Raw genomic sequence first — 15,174 nt, 5'->3', positions numbered from 1 at the left:
TTTATTACCTTTATTTTTGTAAAAAAAAAACTGTAAATTTAAACTAAAAGTATTATTAAAACGAAAGTAGATACTGTTGCAATTTACGGAGGTGATGAGAGCAAAAATAGAATGGAAATTTCTATATCCATTATGGACGCAGTCGAAGCTAAATGGGAGTTAAAAAAGGTTTAAGCAGGTGCCACCCCAAAGGAGAAAAAGAGGAACTGATAACTGATAGAAGACAATGAAAGGTATTACAATTGCAATACAGAAAAGAGACCCCCAAGTGAGATATTGGAAGAACAGGACAAGGAGAAGGTTATTACAACTTTCCTCACCTTTTGCATAGTCAGTTACGTCCAGTGCCCGGTCAGTAATTATGTTTCTCTATATTTAAACGGATTTTTTACTAACTGCTATATGGAATAAAAAATTCGTTGAGAACTATTATACTCGAATCACGGCAGTTGTGCAGTTATGTCGCTTATAGTGACGTAATTAACAATGATCCGTATGTCTTAGCAATATTGCTACCATAACCATAAATAACGATTTCAAAACTGACCACCAAATTCCTGTGTCAATTTAGATCAAGATCTCATGGTATGACGTAACTGCACAATTGCTCTGACTGGACTTTATCATGTCATGTATTCGATTGTGGTTAATTTTTTAAATTATTCAGTCTTGTTTCAGCCAAAAAGAAAAACTAGTTTTGCAATTTGGAATTACCGAATCGATTTGTCTAACTTAACGAGCTGAATTTTAATGGCGTTGTTAATAAATCAAATATAACCAAGATACTTGTTAACCATAATAGCATGGAATAATTCTTACCCACAAAACTTAATTGATAGATTAAATTTAAAAACCTTGTACCCAATTTAACTCCAATGATTGTGACATAACTTTAAGAAATTTTGTTTGAAGAAAAATTGTAGATATAGTTCTTAGGCACTAAATGAGAAGATATTTTTGTCTATTTTTGAAAAGAGAATAGCATATCATTCGCTTTGCAAAAGGGGTCCGCCAGTGTATACATAGAGGTTGATGATATAAACTCATTACAATTCCACAGCAGCGTTGGGTTTCTTGCCTATTTGTGCAATGTGCAACAAAATGAAAAAAAAAAAACGAGAGTTTCGTGTTAATGGAATGCTTTATAAATGTTTTTATAAGTTCTTTAGTCACTTTCCTACCCTTCATCTTGTAGCAAATTCTTGTGTAAACTATATAGTTTCTGCTTTGTTCCGGAGGATATTATTAGTCATTAGTCCTTTACGTTATTTATTAGCGTTTGAATTTGCGTCAACGTTACACTTAATATAGTCCAGCACGCGAAAAATGGTCATGATTTGATTGGCCTATCATAAACGAAAGGCCCTTTATCCTCAATAAAATGCCGATTTGCAGGTATTTATCACTTGAACTTTGCTATTAGTGTTACAATCATTATTTGTTATGTTAGACCGTGGATTGCAGAAAATATATGTGCTGCAGGAAAATATTTTTACGAGCCTATCAAGGTGAAATTTATATAATACTTATGTGTTTATCTTTATTATATGACATTTGCACATATTGTTTCTACGTATTTAAATTTTGAAGAGGTATTTGAAAAGACGTCAGTAAAGATTTATTACAGCCCTGCTGAAAATATAACATAGCACACTAATAATTTATAATTTTTAATTCAATGTATCTGATGGTCTTCCAAGAACGTCAACTGAAGGAAGGAAAGATGTGACAAACGCATAATGAAAGTGTTTAGAAATAATAAAGCAGTGTGAAGTTGCTTAAGTGTATGGTTAACATAAATTAAAAGAAAATCGTCATCAGTAGCGGATTTCTGCACAAAATTGGATTTAGATTTAAAAATATCGTCAAACGTAGTTGCATTAAAGAGACATAACGATTAGTGTAATGGCCAGCAATATAGTTGACTAAAATTCAACAATTTCGCCTAGAAAAAAGAAATATATGCTATTAGACCAGACTTGGTTTAATATGCATCACACTTGAATTGTACTCTACTTTCAGGAAAAACATTAAAGACTTCTCATAAGGCTACCTTCAGGACAAAACAAGTGAACTTTCTGAAAATTGCTGAAAAAATTATCTACTTCTTTCTTACGACTACCCTGGACCGGATTGATTTTATTTACCCAAACAGTTAAAATGGTTAATAGCATTAATACAGTCATGACTATTCATGACCAATACCATTTTTTTATCCAATTCTTGATCCCCCTCATTTAGACAAATCGATAGGCATTCGAAAGCTATTTGATATATGTATACAAACACATTTGTAGTCCATGTTTATAAAACTTCCACAGCATAATTGAAAAATGGAATAGTTAATAAAAAAAAAAACAAGGAATCATTAAAACCAATATCACCACATTTGGAGAGAATGGCACAATATGATAGGTGATTTAATTACCAAATCAACAGCTGTTAAAATAAATTACCAAGGAGCGTAAAAGCAATTTTAAAGTTAACAATAGGTATGTTTTAATTAATGTTTTTCAGAAGCATATTTACTTATCTATCCAATAAGCTGACCACAAGGCTAGGTTAGTTTCGCCAATAAACATCCACTTTATACTTGTCATCGAATAAATCTTAAGTTTATAAATTCTGCTATCTAGAGTTTACTTTCAGTTTTTAGTTCCACTTTTACAATTCTTGACAATGAACTTAATAAAATCTCTACAAAAAAAAAAACCGAATGCGATATCGATTTCCGTTTCATATACTGAGTATACTGAGGTGCTGAGTAGAAACAAACTATTTTTAATACCTATAAAAACATTCTTCAAATGAATACATTTCCAACGCTTTTCCAAAAAAAGATCAAACTGTACTTATTTATTTTCCGAATATAAAGAACAATAATTGTGATTGAGAACAAAAAATACAGTGAATAAAATCATATAACTATTAGTATCTCAGTATCTCTTTCTCCTTTACTAGTTATTATTACCCATAGGATTTAAATTTGTTTACTGCTTCAAAGTTCTTAGATCCTATTTTGAGCAGAATATTGTCAGTTCTCCACAGATACTCTCCTTTATTTCCCTTCTCTTTGTGGTTGGTTCGATATCGGCTGCATACGATAATAGTTCCGATATTTATGTTTCCTTAGCCGATGCTGCACGGCCAGATGAAATAACGTCGCTGACAATCAATCTCCCTGTTTAAGACATTTATTGGTATAAAATTCCTCCGTTTCTCTCCGTTTTGATACTAATTACTGTTCTTTTCATAGTCGTGGTACTCAGTCTTATCACTTTTGGTGATACATTGTTCTTAAAAATTATTCTCGTTTAATTGAGTCAAATGTTTTGTCTATGATTTGTTTTAAACCATATTGGTGTTGCCCAATTATATTCTTTTATTCTTCTATCAATATTTCTTGTATAAGTGTGGGTAAAACTTTGTAAGCTGTATTTCGAAGTGTTATTCCTCGGCAATTTTTACAATGTAGTTGATCTCTTTTTTATGCGTTGTCACAATTTGTCCATTTTACCATTCTTTAGATGTTACTTTTGCCGATAATACAGGTATTTTTTAAACCAACACTTTTGTGTGAGTATGAATTCCGGAATTTTCATATACTTACATGTCTGTATTTATTAGATAAATATTATAACTTCATCGATCGCTTCGATATTTTGGTAGTCATTATTGACGGTACTTTCCGCACTTCAAAAACCGATGGATAAACCACCTTATTGAAGTAAATAATTTATTCAAAACAGTTGATTCACGTAAATCTACTATAAGAACTGAATACTGCGAATACAAACTTCAAATTTTGGAAGGTCGTAAGAGTGAGCAGGGTCATTTATTCTTTGCATACAAAAACTAATTTGGCACATTAAAGTTGAGCTTTTCTCACCTATAGTTTTGCACAGAACGGCACAATATAAAATGTCAATTATTTACTAGGTCTACAACTGTTATTGGTAAAATCGATTTCTAAGATCGTCCCATAGCTTTTGTAAAGTACTTATCTATCTAATAAGGATCCACAAGTCGAGGTGACATAAGGAAAATAGGTTAAAATAGGAAGCTGGACTTCAACTTTCAGTAATAAATCTACATACCACTACTTTATACTCGAGAATGATCGAAGTAGTCTAAACTAGTCTGGACTAGACTACTAAACAAATAAATTCTACTTTCCAGTTTATTGTTAATTTTTAGTTCGACTTTTACTTCCAGCCGAAGATGTCTATTGCATGAATTTATTAAATTATTAAAGACTATATAGAGAAAACGAACTAAATGGAGTCATTTTTGTATTGCAGAGGTGCGCTAAATATTTCTTAGTTCTTCCCTTACTTTTATAGTACGTGTGGAATACAATACAGAACAGGTAAATGTGTACTGAATCCGTACGTCGGGAAACCCAATCGATGTCGGTTTCATATACCTTATCATAAACAGATATTTTATAGTAAAAGTGGAAAAAAGTATTTATAGTAGCTATAAAACCAATGAAACTTTTTCCAACACATTTCCAAAAAAAAAAATCCAACGGCACTTACCTATTGACAGAACATAAGAATTCTAATTGAAAAGAAAAAACAGTGGTTATTGCTATATACCTATTAGATATATCTTTTTTTTTTTTTAATTCTGGAGTGCTTCGATGCGATAGAAAGTCAGAATTAGCTTTACGAAAAAAAGTGCCTCTTCTTAAAAAGTCCTGCTTGGCGAGAAAAAAAGTTGCGCCAGAAATATGTTGATCACAAAAGGTGGCTTCAAAAAGTACCGTACTGTACCGTAGTAGCAGTCGTAAAGGAGTGTGGAATGTGCTATAACACGAACGAATACCAATAACTCAATAAAACACTACTGAAGAGAATTACTTTTATGATAGATAGATAGAGAGATAGATATATAAGAGGTGTTTTTTTTTCGATGCATAGAACTTTAAGTTGCAATAAAACAACGATGGATTATTCGATTGACATGAATTTTATTTATCCGAAAGATAATCTTGTGGCATTACATTTTAAATATGATTTCTGGCATATGACCGTCACGGCTGGCGCGGATGTAGTCCAATCTGGACGTCCAATTTTCGATGACTTTTTCCAACATTTGTGGCCGTATATCGGCAATAACACGGCGAATGTTGTCTTCCAAATGGTCAAGCGTTTGTGGCTTATCCGCATAGACCAATGACTTTACATAGCCCCACATAAAGTAGTCTAGCGGTGTTAAATCGCAAGATCTTGGAGTCCAATTCACAGGTCCAATACGTGAAATTAGGCGGTCACCAAACGTGTCTTTCAATAAATCGATTGTGGCACGAGCTGTGTGACATGTTGCGCCATCTTGTTGAAACCACATCTCCTGGACATCATTGCTATTCAATTCAGGAATAAAAGAGTTAGTAATCATAGCTCTATACCGATCACCATTGACTGTTCTGGCCATCATCGGTTTTGCAGAAGTACGGACAAATGATTCCACCAGTCCATAAAGCGCACCAAACAGTCAGTTTTTCTGGATGTAACGGTGTTTCGACATACACTTGAGGATTAGCTTCGCTCCAAATGCGGCAGTTTTGTTTGTTGACTTAGCCATTCAACCAGAAGTGCGCTTCATCGTTAAACAAAATTCGCTTATGAAAATCGGGAACAACGGCAATCTCGTTTTGGGCCCATTCGACGAATCCACGCCTTACTTAATGATCGGTTGGCTTCAATTCTTGTACGAGTTGGATTTTGTAAGCACGTAAACCAAGATCCTTCGGCGAAATCGTCCATAAAGTGGATGGACACAGATCCAATTCCTGTGCTCGATGGCGGATGGACTCATTCGGGTCTTACGGCGTCTCTGGGGATGCGAGTTATCAATAAGAGTAAACGTGGTGCGAAAACGTTCCATGGTTAATTAAATTAACTGCTCTGATGGACGATTTTGTCGACGATAAAATGGACGTATTGCGCGATACGTATTCCGCACAGAACCATTATTTTCGAAATAAAATTGCACTATTTGCAAGCGTTGTTCAGGCGTGAGTCTATTCATGATGAATTGCCAAACTAAACTGAGAATAAATCACTGTTAAATCGGTCCCCATCTTGAACAGTAATGCCAACTTAAAGTTCTATACATCGAAAATAAACACACATTAGATAGATAAAAAGAGTATTGCAATATAACTGCTCTTCTATGACGTGACCGACGTCTAATTTGGAAGTAAATTTTACAAAATTGTTCTTACAACCCCTACCACTTCCCGTAAAGATATAGAACATAAAGTTATTTACAAAAAAGGTTAGAATTTATCTCTGTTTTAAAATGACGTGCATTTTAGCTATCTTTAGTTTACGACTGTTGGAGATGTAGCCAACATCTTTTATCAATTTTAATTTAAACCCTTTACTATTTGAACTCTTTGTATATCCACTTAACCAAGTAATAGTAAAAAACGGAAAGTTTTCGTCGTACTTCCCAGCTTTATGTTAATATTTAATATACACTTTCCCCACTTCAAAAATGGATAGATACACCACCATTTCAAAATAAATAATTTATTCAAAATAAATACAAAGAGCAAACAGTTGACTCACAGTTGATAACTAACTCATCATAGAAATATAAATAAAGCAACGCGCTAATGGATTATGGTGGCGGTTTTAACAACCGGTATTACGGGAGCTGCGTGAACTACCGGAGCTGCGTGAACCACGGGAACTGTTTTGACGATAGGTGCTGCGTGAACTACGGGTACTGCTTTTACAATCGGCGCAGCGTGAACCACAGGAACAGCTTTTATAACAGGAGCAGCGTGTACTACGGGCACAGCCTTAACAACAGGCGATGGATGGTGGATTACGGTGCTATGACTGGATACTGCTCCATGTACTATGGGCACTTCCGCTAAGCCCGGAGCAGAAGCTGCATAAGCAACAATGCTAGCGAATATTACCTAAAAAATAAAACAAAATATTTTGTATTTTGTGATTCATTAAGACGTGTTTTTTAATTCTAATTGAAACACATAAAATGGAATTGTATTGCAGAATCTTTATTATGACATAAGGAACAATCTTTGTTATTAATTTTTTGTAAATAATTTAAATGTTGGTCGTGGTCTATACCGAGGTTCCAATTTTCGAATATTCGGAACTGGTTTAACAACGAAGGCTTTTGATATAACATAATCTCCAAAGTCCAAGGGTAGGATATCACATGTCCTAAACGCGCTGTGTGTGCCGTAATTCTGTTTTGCTGAAACCAAATGTCCACTATTTCTGTTTCATACTTTTCTGGCGATGTTTCTCCATTGTTGGCATATCGTTGTCGTCTCTCCTGCTTTGCACAAATGCTCCAACCTCTCGAATTTATTTTATTCTCCTTACTATATACCTGTCATTCAGCAGTACCTTGTTATTGGTTTTTCTCTCAAGAACTTCTCCTGTCGTAGTTTTTTGATAAAATCTTATTTTTTGGCAGGTCGTTAATGGCATAAAAGGCTCTGTTGGCCGACACTAGTTTTTTTTTCAATTCAGTATCTCTTTATCATTCACTAGTTATTATTACTCCTAGGATTTAAATTTGTTTACTGCTTCAACGTTCTTATATCCTATTTTGACCACACTATAATCAGTTCTTCCTCCACAGATAGTTATTTTCTTGAACATATTCTCCATTATTTCAATTCTCTTTGTAGTTTGAACGATTCGTCTGAATAGGATAATCATTCCATTATCTATGTTTCTTAGCGTATGCTGCATAAAATAATAATATAATAATAAATAATAACATAAATTATTGACAATGAATATCCTTCTCTGAGACATTTATTGGTATCAAAATCCTCTGTTTCTCTCCGTTCTGTTCTACTGTTTTTTTCATAGTCGTGGTACTCAATCTTATCAATTTTGAAATTATAGTGCTCTTAAAAGTTGTTCTCGTTTAATTGGATCAAATGTTACCACTTTGAGTGTGGGTAAAACTTTGTAAGCTGTATTTCGAAGTGTTATTCCTATGCAATTCTTCCAATATAGTTGATCTTTTTTTTTTAAGTATTGCCACAATTTGCCATTCTCTTGGCACTTTTTCCTTTCTGTTTCTTCTTAGATTCTTTTTATTATTGTAAGTAAATGTACATGCAGCTGTCCTCTCCCATATGTTCATATTTCCATATTAGTGCCATCTTTTTTACAACACGGCTTACAGTTATTACTTGCTCATGTATTCCTCACCGTTCTTCGTCAGTTTTCACTTATCTTTTTTTAACAAAATCTTTGTGTTCCTATTTATGTGAACAACCAACCGTCGGATAATACTCCCCACTTTTGAACTTACCAACAACTTCAAATCAAATAATGTTTCGATTTCGGATTATTAGAATTGGGAATTTTAGAGTCGGGCAGAACAGAAACTTAAATATTTTCTTCTATTACGCACCTCGGTTCACCTTTAAGTGAGTGGAGTAACGCTATCCAACTAATTGAAATTATTGTCGAAGGGGGTGAATTTTAACATATGTATTGTAAGAAAATATTTATATTTGTCAATTAAACCTATGTCTTAAAATGAATACTTATGAAGATGCAGGTGTATAGTAATTGTATTTTTCTACTCCCGTCTGTAAAATACCTAATTACCCACCGACCTAGCGTGCGGGAAGCCTCACTTTACTACGTCAGTTTCGTTTCCCATGAATGCGAGCCACTTCGGACATTTCCGGGATTATACCGCACGGATTTGGGAGCAATCGGATATTTTCGGAGATATTTCCCACGCTTTGAATTTTGACGTTTGTCAATTGTGGCAGTCGTATCAGTGAATGTATTCGTGTTGTTTTGCGAAAATGTACCCAAAAACTAACGGTCGTAGAAAAAGTATATTTTGCAACACGTTCGGTAAACTTTTTAACTCACTTGGTTAATAAAAACTCGCTCCGCTGCGCTCCGCTCGTGTCAAATAAACTCGTAAGTCAAATGCCGTTTACCTCACTTGTTGCATAATATACTACTTTCTACTCTCGTCTGTAAAATGCCAAATTATACACCAATTTAGCGTGTGCGAAGCGTCACTTTACCACATCGGACATTTCCGGGATTTTACCTCACGAGTTTAGGAGCAATCGGATTTTTTCGGAGATATTTCCCACGCCTTGAATTGTGACGTTTCTCAATTCTGATGGCTATATCAGTGAATGTATTTGTGTTGTTTTGGGAAAATGTATCCAAAAACTAACGGTCGTAGAAAAAGTATAGTATGCAACACGTTCGGTAAACTTGATAAGTCACTCGTTTTTAAACACTCGAATCGCTGCTTCAAATGCCGTTTGCCGCACTTGTTGCATACTATTTCTGGTTTTTTATAACTAGCGTTCACTTTTTTTAAAATAAAGACACAAAAATTCGCATGCGGAGGTCTTCCGGGATGTGAAATTAAATTGTGCAATCAGTTTTGTGATAACTTGAAGATGGCGACACCTGCACACATTTTTTTGCAAAAATACCGATATTTTTTTTTGTATACTCCTAAATTTAATTTCAAAGACGGAGTAATAAGTTAAGTAATAAAGTTATTAGTGATTCATAATTTTAAGCCGCTATCAAGATATTTACATTTTTCCCTAGCAATGTATTACAATTGTTGGAAATTATTTATTTGTTACCAGATATTTTTATTTCAAAAAGAAGCATACTACTAAATATGCTATTTTAGTTCTAGTTAGTTTTCTATCTTATAAAATCAAAATAGGGTTTGGTTCTCAGTAAATGTTTTATAAAATTAAAGTAGGCTCTGATTCAGTAAACAATTGAAACCACAAGAGCCATAATACGTTATAATTTTGTCAGTTATGTGGTATTTGAAAATTATTGCTGGTGTTTATATTTCGTTCCGTAATTGCTGATACAAATACCCTAGCATAATAGGTTTTCAAATCGAGAAATGAGAGATATGATTTGTGTTTATGTCCCATGGTAGTGCTGCACTTCGTCGGTATGTAGATATCTTCCCTCACCAGTACCATCCAGACGTAACATTTATGACCATTTGGAGAGCATCAGCATCTTTTCATCAAAAGAAGCACAATGGAGGACGTTCGAAAGTATCGCACTAGATTAGGAAAAAGAAATCCTAGCCCATGTAGCTGATGACCCACCAACAAGTATTCGTCGGTTAAATGCTGCTACTAGAATAAGTTCTAAAAAGTCCCTATTATTTTACACCAGTCTAGGATTTGCGGCCTCCTCAGCTACAAGCAAAGATAAATTTTTCTACCTTTCTTCGAAACCAGCAAAATGAAGATACTAGTGTTATTAACAACATATTATTTAGTAACGAGGATATTTTAATCGTACACGTATTTTTAATGTTGATAACAGACATTCGCAGAAATTAGAATATCCTTATTTAATATTGGAAAGACATTTGCAGCACTAATTCAAGATAAACGTGTGGGCGGGCATAATAAATAAGAAATTACTTGACACTTTTGTTTGACGGAGCACTGCCTCCATTAAGTTATCTTAATTTAAACTTTCGCTATTGGTATTGGTATATGGGTTGGTAGAGGTCCGCTTCTTGAATGACCGAAACCTAGTCCGGATTTTAATCCAATAGATTTTAGTTTTTAGCTTTTGGTAGATCCAATAACTGACTCCCGAATCAAAAACTTGTTTTTGAAAATAAGACAATTGTTTAACGAATTACAAAATGTTTCGCAAGGTGGTCACGTAGAACTACCGTTTTTAAATTTTTGTTTTTTGTAATAATTATTAACTTAGTTAACTAAATTGAGTTTTATTTCATTACAATTAAATGTAACAAAATGTTCCCTATGATGTTTTTTAATATCAATAGTAATAGAAAACTATTAATGAGTTCATTTAAATGTAATATTCTTAATAATAAATTACGTTAGGAAATCCAATTTGAAAATATAACAATAAATTATGATGCCAATTTTCAAATAAGTGTGTGCTACTGATTACACAATCTAATTTCTCATCCCTGACAACCCCCCATGCGAATTTTTGTACCTATATTTTTAAAATTTTGAACGTAACAGTAAGTTTCAATTTTACAACATAGGTTTATTTGGCAAACCGAAATATCTTGATACCAAAGTGTCCTGGCATTCTAACTCTATATTGAATGTTAAAACTAATCTATGTAGACAGTAAAGAATTAATTTTTGCTAAGAAAATCCGTTGATAAATTTTCCACTGTGAACACTTGTCGTACCTATAATCATTTGCTTATTTTTTTTACCTGCTTAGGGCTGGTTGATTCTAGGTTTCTTCTTTGATGTAAGAAATGAAAGCGTGCGAGAATTTTAGGTTGGTCAAGTAAGATTTGATGCCCGAACTCATGAATATGTTCGGTAACTGCTTGATTCCTAAAGCTCTGACATATTCTTTTAACCTAGTTGCATTATGTATTATTTTTTGTATTATTTGCTGCATATGAAGTCTAATTTTTCGAAAGCATACGCGCTTGACAACGAAACTTATATCTCGGCAACGGTTAGTCCTAGGGGGCCCCATTGGTACAGATCAGTTTCGAAAAAAAAACAACTTCGATCCGAACTCGTGGGAAAGTTGAAGCTATCGACATCAAATTTTGAAAGGAAATAGGTTCCCTTGGAGGTATTTTAAAAAAATTACAAATCGCGTTTGCAGGGGTCCAAGAAAAAAAATAATTCTCGAAAACCGTTTATGAGATCTAAAAAAAATGTGAACGAGAAGATCCGCGAGATCAAAGCCTGTAAACTTTTATTCTTCACAATTTTCAGAAATAGTAATTGACTATAACTAGGGGGCTTTAGTTGTCAGTTTCTTTTACATGGTCGTATGCGGATAGTTAAAATTTTTGTATTTAAGGTTTTCATCTATTTTACATGGTGTTCAAGATATTTTGTGCTATATTAAGAATTTCCACTTCAACTTCGCTAGGAGGTATAAGTCCAGACCCACATTTAAATTGCTGAAACTCGGCGCCATCAAGTATGGCTATATATTTTTGAAAAATTTTAGATTTTTTTTTTTTGTTATTTTTGTTGGGTTGTTTCCACAAAAAAATCGTTTTCTCGAAAACTATTAACCCATCGGCAAAATTATTTACCCACAAAGACGGGAAAGATCCAGTTCTATAACATTTTTTATTCTATAACATTTTTTATTTTAAGCATTTTTTCGATTATATACAAGGTTTTTCAATTATGGACAAAAATCCAAAAGACCTTTTCAAAGTAAATAAAAATTCGTAAAAAATATAGTTAATTGACTTATACAATATTATAGACTCCATGGAGATCTACAATTTTTGCAATTGCGGTTTTCATCTATCACATACGCTGCTCGAGATATTTGAAAAAATCCATATGAAAATCACCATTCCTCCGGCCCACTCTAGACGCCATCACTTCATTAACTATTAAGGCGTACTGCATAGTTTCAGAAAAAGATTATTTTCCCGAAAATCATCGACTCTATTGGAAATTTTCTTGGAACAGAAAACGTGGGAGATCCAGAGCTACAAATTCTGTTTCAGAAATTTTGTCAATTATCTACAGGGTGCGTCGATTATGGGAAGAAATTCAAAAAGGCCCGTTAAAATTGCGGTTTTCGTGTATAAATTATTAGCCGTAAATTGTATTGAGAGAGAATTTCAGGTTTCATCTATCATACAGGGTGCGCGAGATACTTGAACAAATATCATTGGAAATCGCTATCATTTATTCAAATTTTTATACTTATCAAATTTTGCCGTGACTTTGCAAAACAGGGTGTATACACAATATAATTACATCGATTTTGCGAAAGTTCCATAGTGGACCGCAGGAGCACGACAGAAAAACATTGCGCCCCTCTAGCATAACAACCCCGAAGCTGCTTCGTTTTGAAATACAAAGCTACTTCGCGCAACGCGCTACAAACTTGCCCCGCCCAGCGAGGATTTTTCGAAAGCTATCTTGTTTTTGGTGTTACAGACGGAATTTGGTTTTTGATGAATCGAAAATGTTGAGAGATGTTTGGAAAAGTGGTAAATCTAGTTTTAACATTATATTTTTTAAGATCCTTTGATATGTGATTGGTAATGTTTTGAATTTAAGAAATGGCCACAGTGACAAGTGTCGGGTTCCTGTCAGACTCATGCGGTGTGGTGAACTATATTTTGTAATGGAACGCTTAATATCTCTGATGTCGATATTATTTGAGAGAAGAGCAGATAAGCAGATAACAAAAGTTTCATCAACGTAGCGTCTCAATAGTCTCCAAGCTATTTTTATTTTATCCTATGTGAATATATATGCACTTAGTTTTTTTCGACTGAAGTTGAAATGGAAATAAATTGTTTTTTAATTAATTCCAGAAGATCAAATGTTAAATCGTTAGATAAATTTTGATTAGTCTCTACTTGCCAAATATTACCATATAAATAAAAAAGTGAGTTTATAAATTCCACTTTTTACTGTTTATACTTAAAGGGGAATGTTTCAAATATCAAATAAAACAACTCAGTCTAAAAGTTGTACTATTATTTGCTTTTTCAAAGTAAATATCACAGATTGTTAAAATACTAGAGATAATTTCTCTCGGAAAGAAGACAGAGGGTAGTAATAATAGAAAATAATAAATAAACGAAATCATGTACTACTGAAAATAGCAGATAGATTATTTTGATAGTCAATGTTTTCCGCAAAATTAAAAAAAAATGGTGCCTCCAAAATACCGGAAGAGAACATAGTTAGACCGAGTTTCAGAATTGTTCATAGAATCCAAAAATAGAACAATTTAAATTGTATAAAATATAAAAATGAAGATAGTGACGCAGTATTGCCAAACCTTCAAAACATTTAAGAGAATTGTTCTAATTCCAATATTAATTAAAATTTGTCCTATAGATGCAATAATGCTCCAAATAATAGAGAAAATCACAGGAACCGCATCTAAGACCTATATTGTGAAAAAATGTGAAAAATGTTTAAAATTAATAGTTGCGAAAAAGCTCCAAATATCCAAATTATTTGAAAAAATATACAAAATTGTTAGAAAACGACTTCATGGCATTCGTATACATTGATTTGCTTGCAAGAAAATTAATTAAGCAACTATCTGAGAGCGACATTGTGAAGAACTACACTACCACCTAATTGCGTATCAGATTTTTTCGGAGCTCTTACCCCAAAAATTTGACTACTAAAAATACAAACCCCACATTTTGGCCGCTAAACGAAAATGCTTAAAATTAAATCTCGCAAAACAAATGGAAATTTTGTTTTCAGTAACTCACCAATTTGATCATCGTGTGTTCCGTTAATTGAAACGTTTACTTCACAAGTTACAGCAGATCGATTGAATCTACAACGTCGATCGGACAACGGTCAGCTTAAATACGGTGCAACAAGTGATGCACCCCCTGCACGAGAGAGTTTCGCCAGTGGCGCGCACCGTCCGATCCGCCATGTAGAAATATGGATTAATTAGATTTATTGTTTTAAAAAAACAATAATTGTAATTAGATTGTCATATTTTTTACGAGAAATTTTGTGTTTAATTAGATTATTTTTGGATCCAGGAAAAAATATATTCTCTTTCAATTATAATTATAAATAAATATGTTTTTATTTTCTAGTTTAAAATAAGTAAGTAAAATTTTACAAAAAGAAATTTAAAATTATTTTAAATAAACAAAAAATTGTTGTTCTTAACATTTTACAGTCCTAACAGTTTAATAAAAGTCTTCTCCGTTAATATTTTTATAGTTTTCTCTGTGGTTGGAATATTTGAACGTTTTTTTTAATCTACAAGAAGATCATAATCGATATAAATTGAAACATGCGTTTTTTTTTAATCAAAGACCTTTTCTTATAAATTAGAAAAATAAGTGGATGTTTAAATCGTTTTTAGTATGCAAGGCTCTTGCCAAATCTATTTGTTTATTTTTTATTTAATTTTTGGTTTCAAGCTGTTAGATAAGATATTGTGAGCCATTGGGTCATAATTTTGAAAATATTTTTGTGCAATTGTTATTAATTTAAAAGTCACGATTTGGATAATAAGCTACGAATTTTTCAAGTCACTTCATTAGTTTAAATATCAAATTTTAAACGGCGGTCCATGGTTATAACTCGACACTTAATTGATTCAGCTTCGATTATTATATATTTTTATTGATATTTATATTTATTAT

General features: G+C 33.1%; 2 protein-coding genes across 2 annotated transcripts in view; one reads left to right on the top strand and one right to left on the bottom strand.

Annotated features, from left to right (window-relative positions):
* Positions 1-15,174, top strand: part of LOC132700385 (neuropeptide SIFamide receptor-like) — a 419,618-nt gene that overhangs the window by 299,404 nt on the left and 105,040 nt on the right. The window lies entirely within an intron of this gene.
* LOC132700388 (A-kinase anchor protein 14-like) lies at positions 6,527-14,347 on the bottom strand. The gene is made up of 2 exons (XM_060667663.1): positions 14,275-14,347; positions 6,527-6,940 (listed from the first exon to the last, which is right to left on the bottom strand). Exons 1-2 carry the CDS (start codon positions 14,284-14,286, stop codon positions 6,626-6,628), a joined length of 327 nt encoding a protein of 108 aa, XP_060523646.1. The 5' UTR covers positions 14,287-14,347; the 3' UTR covers positions 6,527-6,625.

This window comes from Cylas formicarius, unplaced genomic scaffold, assembly GCF_029955315.1.
Source record: "Cylas formicarius isolate icCylForm1 unplaced genomic scaffold, icCylForm1.1 PGA_scaffold_4__25_contigs__length_36172078, whole genome shotgun sequence".
Lineage (NCBI taxonomy): Eukaryota > Metazoa > Arthropoda > Insecta > Coleoptera > Brentidae > Cylas > Cylas formicarius.
Note: the sequence above shows the minus strand (reverse complement) of the source record. Positions and strands in the feature narration are given on the sequence as shown.